Source organism: Lemur catta, chromosome 2 (genome assembly GCF_020740605.2).
Source record: "Lemur catta isolate mLemCat1 chromosome 2, mLemCat1.pri, whole genome shotgun sequence".
Classification (NCBI taxonomy): Eukaryota; Metazoa; Chordata; class Mammalia; order Primates; family Lemuridae; genus Lemur; species Lemur catta.
Window position 1 is genome coordinate 108,474,263 of NC_059129.1, and position 16,828 is coordinate 108,491,090.

The 16,828-nt window shown below is 36.0% G+C and overlaps 1 protein-coding gene across 3 annotated transcripts in view; it reads right to left on the reverse strand.

Annotated features, from left to right (window-relative positions):
- GOPC (golgi associated PDZ and coiled-coil motif containing) overlaps window positions 1-16,828 on the reverse strand; it is a 48,956-nt gene that overhangs the window by 11,392 nt on the left and 20,736 nt on the right. For 2 of the 3 annotated variants that reach the window (XM_045544249.1, XM_045544247.1), the window contains exons 2-6: window positions 11,478-11,642; window positions 9,884-9,907; window positions 6,195-6,370; window positions 3,099-3,264; window positions 433-528 (exon numbers count right to left, since the gene is read on the reverse strand). In XM_045544249.1, coding sequence (XP_045400205.1) covers window positions 433-528; window positions 3,099-3,264; window positions 6,195-6,370; window positions 9,884-9,907; window positions 11,478-11,642 — 627 coding nt within the window. The remainder of the gene's footprint in view (window positions 1-432; window positions 529-3,098; window positions 3,265-6,194; window positions 6,371-9,883; window positions 9,908-11,477; window positions 11,643-16,828) is intronic. The other variant, XM_045544248.1, reaches the window with a different exon arrangement.

Here is a 16,828-nt window from a genome sequence, read left to right on the forward strand (position 1 = left end):
AAGGCATCAAATTAAAAAAATATATATAATAATAGTTGGACCCAAAAGCCTGTGAAATCTGACAGCTAAGAAATGAGGTAAGAGAAGGATAACACATATTCTAGAGAGAACAATATAATCTAGAGCCGTTTATCGTAGAAAAAAACAGCCATATCTATTCCCAAAGGCTCCCGGAGACATCACAGTATATGGTATAGAACTATGAAGTGAGTCATAATGAAAATGTTAAGCTATATTTACTAAAGGTACACTAAGAGTTGTTAGGAAGATTAAAAAAAAAATGGTTACACAAAAATGTTGTTGTTCATGGGGATAAATTTAGTTATTACAAAAAAATATATCCAGAATACTCTGTTCCCCAATGATGTCCAACAAAGGAGCATGATTATACTAGAAACTGCAGAAAAGGAGACTGGAAACACTACTTCTTACTGTAATTGAAATGCCAAGGCCTTCGTGATCTTCCTTAAGGAGGAGAACTTTCCTAATTGGACCAACCCCTTGGCTTTTCTTTAAGGAGTCTTGATCCTTAATGGGGGAAAAAAGAAGAAAAATTAGTATCACTTAAATAGCATACCAAATAGATTATACACATGCTATATAACTTGCTTTTAGAAATCTTTATTAATTTCCTGGAAAGGATACACAATATAGTGTTAAGAAAGTAACTGATAGATAAAATGGAAAAATGAAGAGTTATTCTGTTAACATGGTGAAATTTATAGATGATTTTCTTACCCCTTTGCCAATGATTTTTTTAATATTGATATATCTCTTTTTAAATTGTAGGAATTACCAAAGAAACTACTGCCAGGAATTAATAGATGAACAAATATCTTCAAGAAATAAAAGTGGATAACTATTTTCACTGGAAAATATCTTAAAGATTTATATCAATTTTAACTGAGTTGAAGAGTTGAAAAACAAAATTCCAGTTGGACCATTAATTATTTTTTCATTCCTTAGTGCCCTGGAGTCTACCTCTTAAATAAAGGACCTTACTCCATTAATAGTTCTTTCTCTGATATCTTTACTCTTTCTCTCTCTGCTAAACTCCTTTCCTCTTCAGTAGATAAACATTCAAGCCTCTTCCAGCTTTAAAATACTGACTATGTTGCAAACAAAACAAAGCAAAAAACCCTTCAAATCCTTCTTTAGCAATTATCCTCTCCTTCCCTTTTTCTTATCTGCCACACAAAGTTCATCCTCACCATATCTACTTCCTTGCCACCCACACCCAGTTCTCTGATCCCTATAATAACGGTTTTTGCCTCTAGCTGTATAAATAGAATTTTCTTCTCTGTGGTCACTGGTAACCAATATTGCTATATCCAATTAACACTTTTTAGTCACTATCCTACTTGAACATTAATACTATTCACTACCCCCTTCTTGAAACTCACTCTTACCCTTGGTTTCTATTACACTACTCTCCTAGGTGGCCTGTATCTGACAGCTCCATTCGGGCTCCTTCCTTTGGTGATCCTTTTCCTTCCCTCGCTCCGTAATCTTCTATCCTTGGCCCCCTATTCCTTTCTACTTTATATATTCTTTCTCTGGGTGACTTAATCAATTCCATGGTTTCAATTATAATAGATGGATGATTTCCCTAATATTTTTTCAACTCAGTATTCTCTTCTGAATTCCAGAGTCACATATCCAACTAGATGTATCTTGAATGTTCTGTTGGTACCTCACACTACACGTCTAAATCTGATCTCATCATCTTTTCCCCAAAACCTTCCTTTTCCTTTATTTCCTTTACCAGTGACACCAGATCACTCAGCTGCTCAAATCAAAAACCTAGATTCTTCCTTTTCACCTACTTGAAAGCATCCAGTCACCAAAGGTCCTCCTGCTTCTAATTCTCTCAAACCTTTATTCCTTTCAAATGCCACTTCCCCTTCCTTATCACTCTCTCCTTATATGACCACAGTATCTTTCTAACACATCTCGACTCCAATTTGGCCCTCTTCCAATATATCCTCTTCACTATGCCAAAGTAACTGTCAAAAAATGTAAATCTTATTAAGTCTGCTATTTTATTTAAAAGTCCCAAGATTACCAGGTTAAAGTTAAAACTCCTTTATTTAGTAAGAAATAACTTTTGTCATCCAGCCATTATAAAAAACTCTAGCCTCATGTTTCACTACTTTCACAAGCATGCTTTTATCACTTAGACACACCTGATACAAACTACTTTGTCTTCTTCCTGACCTCTCCATTTCCCAAATCTACTGGACCTAGAAGTTCATGGAACCACCAGTCCTGGAGAAGACAATAGCACATGTGCTTATTGCAACCCCCACTCCTCTTCCACCAACTCTATACACGTATCAGTTCTGACAGTGATCTTTGCAGAGGCAACAAATTGTTTTACTATTTAAGGCCATATCTTATCTGGTACTAAAACATGTGATCCACCGGGTGAGAGACATGCTTTCATATATTAAGGTCTGTATTATCAAGCAGCTGTTGTAATAAAATTTAATAAAGAGTTATCCAGATAGAAGAGAAAGCTCCAATACAATGGTGGTTATAGAAACAGACAACTGGACACAGATCTCAAATTCCATCTGAATCCAAGACCAAACAGGTGTACATGTTAGTTCAGAATCTACATTTGGATTTAGTTACCAAAAATTCCCTTAAATAACTACGCCAAACTATTAATATTTGCCAAATTATCAATATGACCATACACTGTCATTTAGTTACCAAAAGTTCCCTTAAATAGCTACCCCAAACTATTTGCCAAATTATCAGTATGATTATACACTGTCAGTTAAGCTTAAAACAAATTTAAGCATGCCCAATCATGATTCAAGAAAACTGTGAAATATGATCCAAAGTACTAGCAATATGTATTTGGTAGCAATGCTTTATTGTCTGCAGAAATATCATTCTCAGGGCATTAGTTAATCTGTGAAGAGTTAATGAAACTTTAAAAATATGTATCTATTTTGCATAAGTTGAATCTCATTTTCATTTTTTAACTAAAGGTTTCAAATACCACTAGAATAAAAGAAAGAATGGAAAAAACTTGTGATTAAAGAAAGGAGAAGGAGATTGAGTAAGCAGTGACGAGGCAAACATACATGGCCTGGCGGTGCTTGCATTGGTCGTTTCAAGTCATTGCGTCCTCTGCAGGCTCTGATCACAGTTTTGTGACGATGCAAATGTATTTCAGCTTCTAACTGGTTCCAAAGCTTATCATGAGCAGGTCCCTTCATATCTCGTCCTAGTAACTGTATTTGTTGGACCCTTCATATTAGGAAAAGAGTTCAGTTAGTTGGTTTTTCATTATGCTTACTACGGAGAGAATTTAGCAGAATTACAGAACATAAGTAGCTTTTGCATAAATATCAAGTTAGTAATAAAATCAATACTCAGGAACTTCCTGATGTCTCTCATATTTAAAAAGATATGGGATCAGAGGGGGAGGCAAGATGGCCGACAAGAGACAATGGTAAACTGCAGGCAGATGCCTACCTATGAACTCTTCTCCCAAGGGACACTGTGAAATCAGAGAAGCAACGAGGGACACTTGGAGTGAAGGAGAAGGTGACAGGGAGATACATTTGACAAGACTGAAGCCATCCTGTGCACTCGGACGCATGGCGCCAGGTCAGCACAAGACTCAGCTTTGTGGCTTCACATAGCGCCCACGGGCTGAGGAGGAAGCAGACTAAGCAGAGGCTCCTCTGAGCCGTACCCTGTTACTGCAGGCCAGGCGCCCTCCCCCACAGTGCGATGGGGGATATGAGCACGGGAGCTGAGTGGGGCGCTGTAGGCTCTGTCTAGGCAACTGCTTTGTCGGGTCCTGGGGGGCGGGGTGGGGAGAACAGCCACGGTCCCTGGGCTGCTGGAACCAACTCTGGCCTGTGTGACCTGGCATCTGCTAGGTCCCCCAGCCTGTGGAATAGGCTGCCACCTGCTTAACCCTGACTCAGCCCTCCATGTCTGAACAGGCTGCTGCCGGCTGCTGGCAGGGTCCTGCTCCTGCCTCTGAGGCCCTGCTCAGAAGCCCTGCTTCTGACTCCTCCCCTGTCCCGGCTCTGAGGTCCTCACGCTGGAGCCCAAGGCTCTGCCCCTGTGGCTCCAGAGCTTCCAGCAGGCCTGAGATACTGCTGAGATTCCAGCGCTGTACCTGTACCACAAGACCCTACCCATGAGCCTCCACCATTGCCACAGGGATGGCGGAACTGCTCCAAGGCCCAGTGCCCCACCAGGAACACCCCAGCCTCCAATACATGGGACCTGGTTAGAACAAATACCCACAGCCCGGGAACCCATGACCACTGCCTAGACAGCCTCACCCAGCTGCCACTCTCACCTCTATGGGAGACCCTGGGCAGAGCAATCCCCCAACCTACCACTGGATCCAGCAATCCCACTACTGGGTATTGACCCAAGGGAAGTCATTTTATCAAAAACATACCTGTACTCGAATGTTTACTGCAGCACAACTCACAATTGCTATGATGTAGAATCAACCCAAGTGCCCACCAATTCATGAGTTCATTAACAAAATGTGATATATGTATACCATGGAGTACTACTCAGCCACAAAAAGGATGAATTAATGCCTTCTGCAGCAATTTAGAAGGTACTGGAGACCACTATCTTTTTATTTTTTTTATTTTTTAAAATTTTTTAAAATCTCTGACGTAGTCGGCAGAACCCAAACCTTCGAGACCACTATCTTAAGTGAAGTGTCTCAAGAATAGAAAAACAAACATAACATGTGTTTCCTAATAAACTGGAACTAACTGATGGGTACAAGTGTACAAAGGGAAGTAAAAGTCATTGGATATCATGCAGGGGAGTGGGGAGAGGGGAGGGTCAAAAACCCACCTAATGGGTACAATGAACACTATTTGGGTGATGGGCACATTTATAGCTGCGACTCAAGCCATGTAACAAATACATTTGTACCCCCTTAATATGTTGAAATAACATATAAATAAAGAAATAGATAAGAAAACTCTGAAAAGACAGGTATATTCAAGGGAAAACCAGTTTTAAAAAATTTCAAAAGAGGGATGAAGGAGAACTCCTTTAGTCATATACTTAATTCGAATACATGTAAAACCGTAGATAAATATGAAAAAAAATTATGAGTTAATATGAATTAATGTGTTATATGTCTTGATATAATCCAAGTAACTAATCAAACTCAGATACTATTAAAGATTAGCTTTTGGATAAGATTAAATGTATAAAAACATGTCTTTTAAATGACAGTTTCTTTTTACAAAATGATTATTTCATTTCATTTCATTTATTTATTTATTTATTTTTGAGACAGAGTCTCGCTCTGTCGCCCCAGGTAGAGTGCAGTGGTGTCCTCATAGCTCTCTGCAACCTCAAACTCGTGGGCTCAAGTGATCCTTCTGCCTCAGCCTCTTGAATAGCCGGGACTACAGCCGCATGCCACTATGCCTGGCTAATTTTTCTATTTTTTGTACAGACAGGGTCTTGCTCTTGCTCAGGTTGGTCTTGAACTTCTGGCCTCAAGCAATCCTCCTGCCTCGGCCTCCCACAGTGGTAGGATTACAGATGTGAGCCACCATGCCCAGCCTCTTATTTTAAATGCAGTAAAAAGTTATTAGAAAATTTGTACTTCAAGATGATATAATTTTTTCTTTGTTCCATGTAAGTTCTTAATGTGACATTAAAAGAATAAACATAAAATGATTTAGTACTTATAATAAACACCAAAGTTTACAAAATCAAGGCAAGCAGACCTGTTTATTATTCTGATAAAATCACTGTCATTAACTTGATTTCAACATGTTTTTTTGAGGGGCAAGAAAGATTGCATTTCAGAGATCACAGAAAAAATTCCTTATGGAAGTTCTGCTGTACCTGTGAACATCATCTGTTACGGTATCAAGTCCACAAAAAGCTGAAAAGTGCTACTCTACAGAGTTGTTAGCATCTCACAGTAAGTTATTGTCAGTGTTTGTGTTCTGTGTGTGTGGTGTAAACTACACTTATTTATTATGGGTAAATAAATCTGCAATATATAATGCTGTCAATATTAATTTAACAATAGCAAGCTATAACAACTGTGAAATAATTCTGAGAATAAAGATTAATGTTTCATTTACCACAAGAGGTTAAGAGTCAACCTCATTAATTATCCAATTTGTAACCTAAAAGTACAAGCATACCCATGTTTTACATACCTTCCTGCCAGTTCCTTATCCAAGTACTTGGCAGCCAGTCTTGCCCCATACACTTCAGCCTGGAGAACAGCTATATGTCTACGAAGGGCCTCGTTCTCTTTTCTCAACAATTTCACTTCAGCTTCAAGCTGAGCTTCTTTCATTTTTTCTTTTTTGTTTGCTTCAAGCTCTCTTTCCTATTGTGATTTTTTAAAAAAACATAATTTAATGAAAATACTTTTAAGATTCTTTAGCAGTAGACCATGTTCCTTTAAATACACAAAAACACATGGTCTATAATACCCTCGATGAAAGCACATAAAAATTGCCACTTCGTTTCTATAAAATGAAACACAAGGTTTGGATCTAGTTCTTTTTCACTAGTTCTATGACATCTTGAAACCACTTCTGGATAACTGCATGCTGTGGGGCACTCTAATATTGAGGATAGTAAGAGAAGTAGTCTTTTCTAAGCTCACGTTATCATGTACTGGAGGAGTGGCTTCAACGGATAGTTGAATCAGCTATTTACTTTCTAAAAATGACTTAAGAAACTAGACTAATATAAAAATAATCATTCTGGTGATTGTTCCCAAATATTTAATTAATGCAACAATTCTATAAAGCAAGTTGATATCATTCAGTTATACAGAGATATATTTTATAGCTAATTTATCTTGGAGACCTACAAGAAACTTACAATGCTTAAATGAAAAGAAACATTTTAATTTTTTAAAAAACATTTTATAGTCATGGAGAACTGTTGGTAACAACTCCATTAAACACTTACACATTAAAAATTTTCTATAGATAAGCATATCTATGGTGTAGATTATCACTAAACTTTGGGACCCAGCTCATCTATTTGTCTGTATGTTAAAAATGGATGTGGAACTGTTTTCTGAGGAAAACACTAGCCTCTCTTGCCTCCTAAGAAGTAGGATGGCCATTCATTTTTAGTTCTCATAAAAGAATGCCATCCTATGCTGTACTTGACAGACAGATCTAAAGATGTCAGCTAGGGACTATGACCTCAAGATCCTCACCATCAAATTTTTATCACATGTTGATATGTGAGAAATAATGTTCAATTTACCTTAAAAGTATACAGTCTGTTCCTATAGCTTAAGCTATAAAAATATAAATCCCCTCAGGATCCAAGCACACAACAGATAGGCAGGTATGAGACAAAGTTGAATACAAAATGAAAGGTACAAAATCCTGCCCAAAGGCAGGCAAATTCAAAATCAGATAAACACACAAACTGTGTGGCCAAATAAAATCCTTCTGAGAGTTGAATAAGGGACCCATTAGCTATTTTAAGTGTTATTTCTGGATAAAGAAAACCATCCAAACACTGCAACTTGCATTTATCCTGAGCAGAACTGCTTTTACTGACTTACTGATTTAAAGAATCTATAAATTCTATGAAAATTGGTTATATTTGTTCGTAAGATGTGGAAGAAATTATTCACTTACTATACCACCATGTCCCCTTTATGAGGACTTAAATAAAAATCTACCTTAGCACCAGGAAAAATAGTTTCTCTTGAGAAAATGGAAAATGGCATTGTTTCTATCATATGGGCACTGATTAAGTAATTATTTTCCTTTTTATTCTGGATACTGAGAAATTAAGAAACAAATTTTAGCAAACTTTTAGCAATTCATGGAATATATATTTTGTACTAATTTAACTGCTTTGGTCTACTGTTACTGAATATGTATATATATGTATATACACACACATACACACACACAAAAGCTACAACTGATGACAAGCACTAAATGCTAGATATATTTATTATTTATTTGATTAAAAATATTTGTTATGTATGTGACAAACAGAACTAAGATTAGCAGGCCTTTTCAACTTCTGTAAAAAAATATAACCAATAGAACAGAATTTCTAGATATAGTTTTTAAAGGATTTAAAAAACAAATAACCTAGAATCCTTCTTTTATAAAAACTTCGGAATTATTAAAATCTTGATTTATTTCATAATCTATTTCCTAAAAGGGCAGATATCAATTCCAAAAAGAAACCACAGGCTGGACGTGGTGGCTCACGCCTATAATCCTAGCACTCTGGGAGGCTGAGGCGGGAGGATCGCTCGAGGTCAGGAGTTCGAGACCAGCGTGAGCAAGAGCGAGACCCCATCTCTACTAAAAATAGAAAGAAATAATTTGGACAGCTAAAATATATATATATATATAAAAAATTAGCTGGGCATGGTGGTGCATACCTGTTGCCTCAGCTATTTGGGAGGCTGAGGCAGTAGGATTGCTTGAGCCCAGGAGTTTGAGGTTGCTGTGAGCTAGGCTGATGCCATGGCACTCTAGCCCGGGCAACAGAGTGAGACTCTGTCTCAAAAAAAAAAAAAGAAAAGACACCACAGTTTGGATAACACAAAATTTTGTTTCTGAGACAGAGTCTCACTCTGTTGCCCAGGTAGAGTGCAGTGGCGTGATTGTAGCTTACTGTAACTTCAAATTCCTGGGCTCAAGCTTATCCTTTTGCTTCAGCCACTCAAGTAGTTGGGACTACAGGCCCCCACCACCGTGCCCAGCTAATTTTTTCTATTTTTAGTAGAGACAGGGTCTCACTCTTGCTCAGGCTGTGGTCTCAAACTCCTGACTTCAAGCAATCCTCCCGCCTTGGCCTCTCAGGAGTGCTAGGATTACAGGTGTGAGCTACCGTGCCCAGCCACAAAAATGTTTTTTAACGACATTTATTGAGGTTGATGCAGTTTCTGGCAAAGTGTTCCTGGAAGACCAAGATTTCTTTGATTTACAGGCTAAATAAACTTTATGTTGAAGATTATCTATTTTCAATTACTTTAATGAGCTATTTATACTATATTAATGAAATCCAAGAAACATATTAAAAGCTACTACTTAGAGATGTTTTAATGATTCAAACCCCTAATGAATCTGATAAACTCTCAGGTCTGAAATTAACAGATGTACATAATAATAGAATTTAGAGAACTGAAGTTAATCATCTCTAGATTTAAGGAAAAAAATATGTTTTGTTTCTTAGTTAACCTGTTTGTTATTAGGTAACAACCAAGAGGTTCATTTTTTATTTAGATACCCAAAGAGTGTATTTTCAAAAGAAGTAAAGCCGTAAGACAATTCCAAACCTGATTAGGTTGGGGCAGTGAAAAAATATTAAGAATTTTTATGTTGTTATTTTCTAAAATAACTTCTGGTAAAGCATTTCGAAATTAGGTTGTTTCAAAGGCCACACAATTATTCTTAAGACTGTTGAAAAGTTGAAGCACATACTGTGGATGAAGAAGAAATCAACATGCAAATTCTTTTTCTGGGAATAATTTCAAATAGATACTTAAGGGGTTAAAAATTAGGCCTGCTTGCTATATCTTCAATACCCTTAAGCGGGAAAACCAATTGCTCCTTTGAAGTATTTGTTTAAGCAATGTACAATAGGCTCAGAAGTTGTCAAAAATTCATAGGCTCTGCAAATAATGGCTAGAAATTACAAACACAAGAAAAATGTTTAATAACATGCAGTGAGAAAAGGGTAATGGGCCAGCCACTGATCTTTTCAAATATTTGAGCATTAAAAAATCGCCATCATTAACACCATTTTCAAATACAAAGAATGACAACATATAATATGCAAATAAAACACCAAGAACACTTCAGCGTGACATATTAAAGCAAAACAGAAACAACATACTTACCAGCTCCTCCACAGAGGGGACAGACTTCAGATATAAGAAAAAAGTTTTATAATTAGAAAAATATCAAATAAATGAATTTATATAGTGGTATAATTATTACAAGGAAAATTCTCACATGTTGAATATCATTTGGGTAAGGTTCACTAGAACACTACAACAAATATATTTGCAAACCTATAAACAATAGTAACTGTATAGTATTAAATTAAAATTTTTTATTAAAATTAGTCAACACAAGTGGTTCTTTTTACTATAGTGCACCGTCTTAAATCTAATGTTAAAATTTCAGGTAAATTCTTCTCTAGTGAAAATGTAGACTTTCTTGATGTTAATATCAAATAGCTCAAAGAAGCAGTTATGATCTGACTTTTGTTTCAGTTAAGTAAAACACTACTAACTTAGATTCATAGAATTTCAGAACTTAAGAGGACTTTAGAAAAACATAAATATTTATTTAAGTAAATTGTAGCATTATCAGTATTAGAAACAAATTAACCAAATAAAATTAAATGAATACAAGTAAAACTTAAAAATGTATTACTCTCATCACATCATCAACATCATTTCATGTCCTGCCTATGCCAAGCTGTATTTGTCTTATTTATTACTGTGTCCCTAGATAGTTAACAAAATGTCTGACATAGTACACACTCAAAACATATGAAGTTAAATTAAAATGAGACTTTAAAAAGATTTTTTTCTATTGCAACAACCTACAGGTTGATTACGAGGGTAAGAGTTAACTATGGTAAACTCATACAATAACACAATATGCAGACATTTTACAAAGTATATAATAGTATGAAAGATGTTTATTAAGAACAAAAGAAAAAATGTGCTACTGCTTGGCACCCAATTCTATTTGCTACTTCTTCCTGATTAACAGAACTTCAATTTTACTGGAGGTGGCCATGTGACCAACTGAGAGACTGACATGCAGCTAGGGACAACCAATGAGATGGTGGCAGAAAGTCATGATGAGGATTTCATAAAAAGTCCTTTCAAGAAGGCTAACGCAGCTGAGAAGCATCTTTTTGCTCTTCCCTCAGATTTGTCCTTCTTCCTGCCTGGAACGTAGACATGAAATTCCAAGGATAAAAATCAAGAGCTAAAAATGGTAGAGAATAATGCTAGAAGGAACCTGAATCCCTGATACCTGTGGAGCTGCCGTAGCAGCTCTGGATAGCCTGTCTCTGGATTCTTTCAAGAGAAAAATAACTATTATTCAAGAATAAACCCAATGTTACTTGGGATTCTGTTATATGCAGCTGAATTTAAACTTAACTGATACAGTAGCACAAAAAATTATTAATATGTTATAATCACAAATGTCTTATAAATATACCTATTCGTATATTTTTAAATGGGGAAAATTCTATTCTGTCAGTTGGTTATCGATATTATCATTGATTATCTCTAGGTGATGGGATCATGAATGATCATAACAATCATAAACTTTGTATTTCTTGTATTTTCTAAATTTCCCACAATGAGCACACATTACATTTTATAATTAAAAAACTTCATGAAAAATTGTTCTCCACATCCTCTATAAAAATATATGTAAGTACATGTGAACCTCTAAAGTACTTACCAGTTTTGCCTTAATGGTACCAGAGTCAACACTTTGACCAGTTTTAGCATGAAGCTGAAGCTGAATAGAGTGCAACTGTAAAAGCTGATCATGTACTTCTTTCTCCAATACAACTTTCTCTGCTTGGGTTTCCGTCAGTTCAGATTTCAGATCCACCAATTGTGCCTTAAAAAACAACAATAAAAAACATTAAGTATGCTTAATTTTCTTTATTTTGGCTCTAATAATTATTACTCCAGAATGACAACACTGAGACTATCTTTTTTTTTTTTTTTTTTTGGAGAAAGAGTCTTACTCTGCCGCCCAGGCTAGAGTGCCGTGGCGTGATCATAGCTCACCGCAATCTCAAACTCCTAGGCTCCAGTGAGCCTCCTGCCTCAGTTTGTAGCTGGGACTATAAGTGCACGCCACCATAAGGGCTAATTTTTTTCTATTTTTAATAGAGACGGGGTCTTGCTCTTGTTCAGGCTGGTAGAGACTATCTTTGAAATGGATACGTGAACACTAGAAGAATATTATCTGACTGAGATATGACATCTATCTAAACTGACATAAAATCAATAGCATAAGTGAGATATGAATATTTCAGTGGCAAGAGAGCTCCTCTATAAGCAATATCTTCTAACAATACAGAATGCAGCCGAGCGCGGTGGCTCACTCCTGTAATCCTAGCACTCTGTGAGGCCGAGGCGGGAGGACTGCTTGAGCTCAGGATTCAAGACCAGCGTGAGCAAGAGCAAGACCACAACTCTACTAAAAATAGAAAAATTAGCTGGGCGTGGTGGTTTGTACCTACAGTTCCAGCTACTTGGGAGGCTGAGGCAAGAGGATTGCTTAAGCCCAGGAGTTTGAGGTTGCAGTGAGCTACGATGACGTGGCTGCACTCTACTCAGGGAAATAGAACAAGACTCTGTCTCAAAAAAAAAAAAATACAGAATGCTACTTCCATTTTACTTTGCTTACTTTAAGAAGCCTTTTCACTGTTTCATCTTTATCTTCAAAGCTTATGAAAATACACAAGTATGGAATGGCTCACCAGCCTGCTATGATAGACCACTAACATTAATAATAGTATATCAGAGGAAAGGCCAATAAATGAGTGGTGTTCTGTTTTCAACCCAGAGGATACTCGCCTAAATCAGCCTCATCACTATCTAGTAAAGTTATTTTTAAGTAGTAAGGTATCACCTTCTAAGACCACAGTAAGCCTAAAGATCAGAGTTGACTGTAAGTTTTCAGTTATGGTGTCGCAGAACAACTCATCAAGATCACTTAGCCATTTAGGTTGAAGTTTCTTACTTTTGCACAATTGATGTATTGTGCATAGGGTGTATCTGTCTCTTGTGTTTTTGGTTTTCCCAACTAGCCAGCGGATTGAAGACCAAGACAATGCTTTTGTTTCCTATTCAACTCAACATGATTTTACCAAGCATCTAAGGGTCTAGAACTATGCCAGCACAATGAAAACAAACAAACAAAAAACAAAACAAAAACAAAAAACAAAACCGTAGATAATACTTTAAAAGTTATAAATCATAATTCAGGTATGCCTTTGACAAGCTTTCATACGAACTATGATCATAAATATGCATGTGAACCAACACAAAAAAATGTGGCAAGTTATAGATCCACATAGAATTGGCCCAGTCCTGAGGAATTCAAAGGAAAGGAAGGCTTAAAGAAGGGAAGTGAAGAAAAGAGTCATAATGAAAGTAAGCTTAGAAGGGATGTGAAGGAAAAGGAAAACACGGACAAACAGAAGCAGTAACAACATCTAGAGATGGGAAGACTAGTATGGTATTCATTAAATAAATACACCACATCCAAAGAGTAATGTAGAGACTAGACACATCTTTGGTAAATTCTCTGATTATAGATAGGGATCAGAGGATTAGATTGTATCTCTATGACCCAACTGCACCAATCAGTGCCTAGTACATAAAAGATGCTCAGTAAATATCTATTAAGTTGAAATGAATTCTAATACTAGTCCTGCGACTCTGGATAAAACATTCTGTCTCCATTCAAGTTTCCTCAATTTTAAAATAGGGGTAATATCCATGACTTTGATTATTCTCATAAGATTATTAATCTTACATATAAAAACACTTATTAGAATATGAAAATGTTATTACTGAGGAGATTAGATTACCTAGAGGGATAATACGCTGCCAGACTGGATAAAACTGGATAGGATAGGTGAGGCTGGATATAATGAATAGCTTTGGATGATAGACCAAAACTGATATTTAATAGGAAATTACTATATGCTTTCAATAACATTTTTGTTTTTATAACACTTCTACTGAAACATAATTCAATACCATAAAACTTAATGTACAATTTGGTTTTAATATATTCATAGAGTTATGCAACCATAGTCATTATAAAATTTTGAAGCACTTTCTTTCAATAGCATTTTATTAACATATATGCAGGTAAAGAAGTGAAGACAAGGATACTATAGCAAAACACTATCTGTAGCTTTCTAAACGACATGTTATCATGGTAGCTTTGTAAATGGGAATAAAGGATTTTACAATGTTGAAAAGAAATTGTTAGCAATAACGAGTTACAGTGTAGTCAGTATAGTGGATGTTCAGTGGAAGATTAGGTCAACAATAATTCTGAGAATAGTAAAGCCATTCGTGGAAAATTAGGATTAGTAAGATTAGGATGATAGTTTAATGAGGGAAGAAAGGAAGATGAATTTAAATTTTAAACATGCTGAGTTTTGTGTCAACCATTATATAATCAACAGGAACTATTTTCCACAGAATATTGGAAATAAAGAAACAAGTGACAATGTGGAACCTGGGATGGGACCAGGAGCACAGAGTGTTTAGGACTGGGGCTTGGGTAATAACCAGTCAGGATGGCCTCAGGGTAGAAGAAAAGTAGCAGCATGCTATAAATGAAACTAAAATGTAGCATAATATGAACACTGTGCTGCCTCTTGCTTTTTTTCACTTCCTGGAGATCACTCTCTATTGATAGAGCTTTCTCATTTCCTTTTTTATAACTTTTTTATTCATGTATAAATATACCAGAGGACACAAATTACAGGAAAAAAATATCCATTTAATTACCACCTGGATTAAAAAAAAAAAGTAGGGTAATACTAGCTCTCCTTGTGACCTCTCCCAATCACTACCCCCACCTTCATCCACAAAGGTAACCACCAAAATAATACACTGACTTCTAACACCATAGACAGTTTTGCCTGTTTGAATGTTACATGAATGGAATCATATAGTATGCATTCATTATGTCTGGCTTTTGCTTCAAGAGTATGTTGATGAGATTCATTCATATTGTTCTGTGTAGCTGTACTTCATTCATTTTCATTGCTATATAGTATTCATTAAATACACCACAATCTACTACTTTTCATTCAATTTCATTGTATTTTTTGATGGGCATTTGTGCTGTTCTGAATTTTTAACTATTAAAATGATATTGCTATGAACCTATCTTTTGATACATATTGAATACATTTCTCTTGAGTATATATCTAGGAGGGAAATTTCTGGGTTATAGAGTATGCATATGTCAAACCTCAGCAGAAAAAGTCAAAAAGTTTTCCAAGTGATTGTAGCAACTGATATGCCCACCATGAATAAGAACTCATAGCTTCACATCCTAGCCTTCACTTGGCACTGTCAGTCTTTTAAATGTTAGCCACTCTGGTAAGGATGTAGTAGCATTTCATTGTAGTTTTACTTAAACCTTCCTCATTGCGAATAAGATTGACCACTTTCTCCTTTTGTTTACAGACCATCTGAATAATTTCTTTGGTGAAGTGCCTATTAAAATCTCTTGCCTATTTTTCTACAGGATTGTCCATAATTTTCTTATTGGTTTGTAAGAGTTCTGTCTACACACACGTACATACAGATAGACGCATACACACACACACACACAAAGTATGAACTCCTTTATTGGGCATAAGTTACAAATACCTTCTCCCATTCTGTGGCTTCTTTTCAATTTATTAAAGGTGTCTTTTCATGAACAGAGTGCTTAATTTTAATGTAGCTCAATATTTTAACAGTTTCCTCCCCCACATTAAATGGTTTTTTTTTGGCCTGAATTTTATCTTATGTGGCATCAAGTTTGCAACCTCTGGTTTCATTTTATTTCCATTTACTTGGAACAATTTTGTCTGGTATTTTATTTTTAACCTTTCATTATATTTTTCATGTTTGTGTATAGCACACACATAAAGTCTTCACTATTCTCTTTGCTGGTTTCAAAAACATATTATTAGTATTCTAGAAGCTCTGGATCTTTGTTCTAATGATTACTGTTACATTATAATTTCTACTTCAGATTATATTTAAGATATTATCTCTTTTATAAGCAGTCATGAAATTAGCTAGTAACATCTTCTCCCTTCCCTCACTCTTCTCCAGCATTTAACAAACTGTTATCTTTCTATTCCCATGTAATATCTATAAGCAATCATCATGCTTATAAACTTTCCAAACACTTGTTTCTCCCATTTTGAGAGGTGAAAACTATGTCTATATTGCAGAACATACAGCAAACAGCATTCAGGGGTGGGGAACCTGCAGCACTGGGGCCACATGTGCCCTTCCAGATCCTTGAGTGTGGCCTTTTGACTGAATCCAAATTTTACGGAACAAATCCTTTTAATTGATTTCAGTTCATTCCAGAGTCTGGAGTTCTCAAAAAGGTCTCATCGTAATATTTCCTGAGACCTGGCATGTTCATGACTATTTATTTATAGTCTTTATACTTGAAATCAATTTGGCTCGATATAAAATCTTTGGCTCACATTTTCTATTCTTGGGTATTTTAAATATGTTGCCCCACTGGCTTCTGGTGTAAAACACTGCTATTGAGAAACCCAATCCTAATCTTTTCTTTCTCTTATAAGTGACTTGGTCTTTTGTCTGGATTCCCAAAGTTCTTTTTGCTTTATCTTTAAAGCCAAGTATGCTAAAATATATCTTGGTGTTAATCATTCTAGGTCTGTGTGTGCCCTTCCAATATGCAGCAGATTCAACCTTGGGTTATTTCAGGAATGTTTTGTTGACAGTTTTTAAGAGTGAATTGGGCCGGGTACAGGGGCTCATGCCTGTAATCTCAGCACTTTGGGAGGCTAAAGCAGGAGGATTGCTTGAGCCAGGAGTTCAAGATCAGTCTGGGCAACATAGTGAGATCCCCCATCTCTGCCAAAAAGAAAAAAAGAATGAAATGGTTGGTAAATTTTTTTATTGAGGTGAAATTCACATAATATTAGATTAACCATTTTAAAGTGAAAAGTTCAGTGGCATTTATTATAATACATTCACAATGTTTGCAACCACCACCTGTATTTAGCT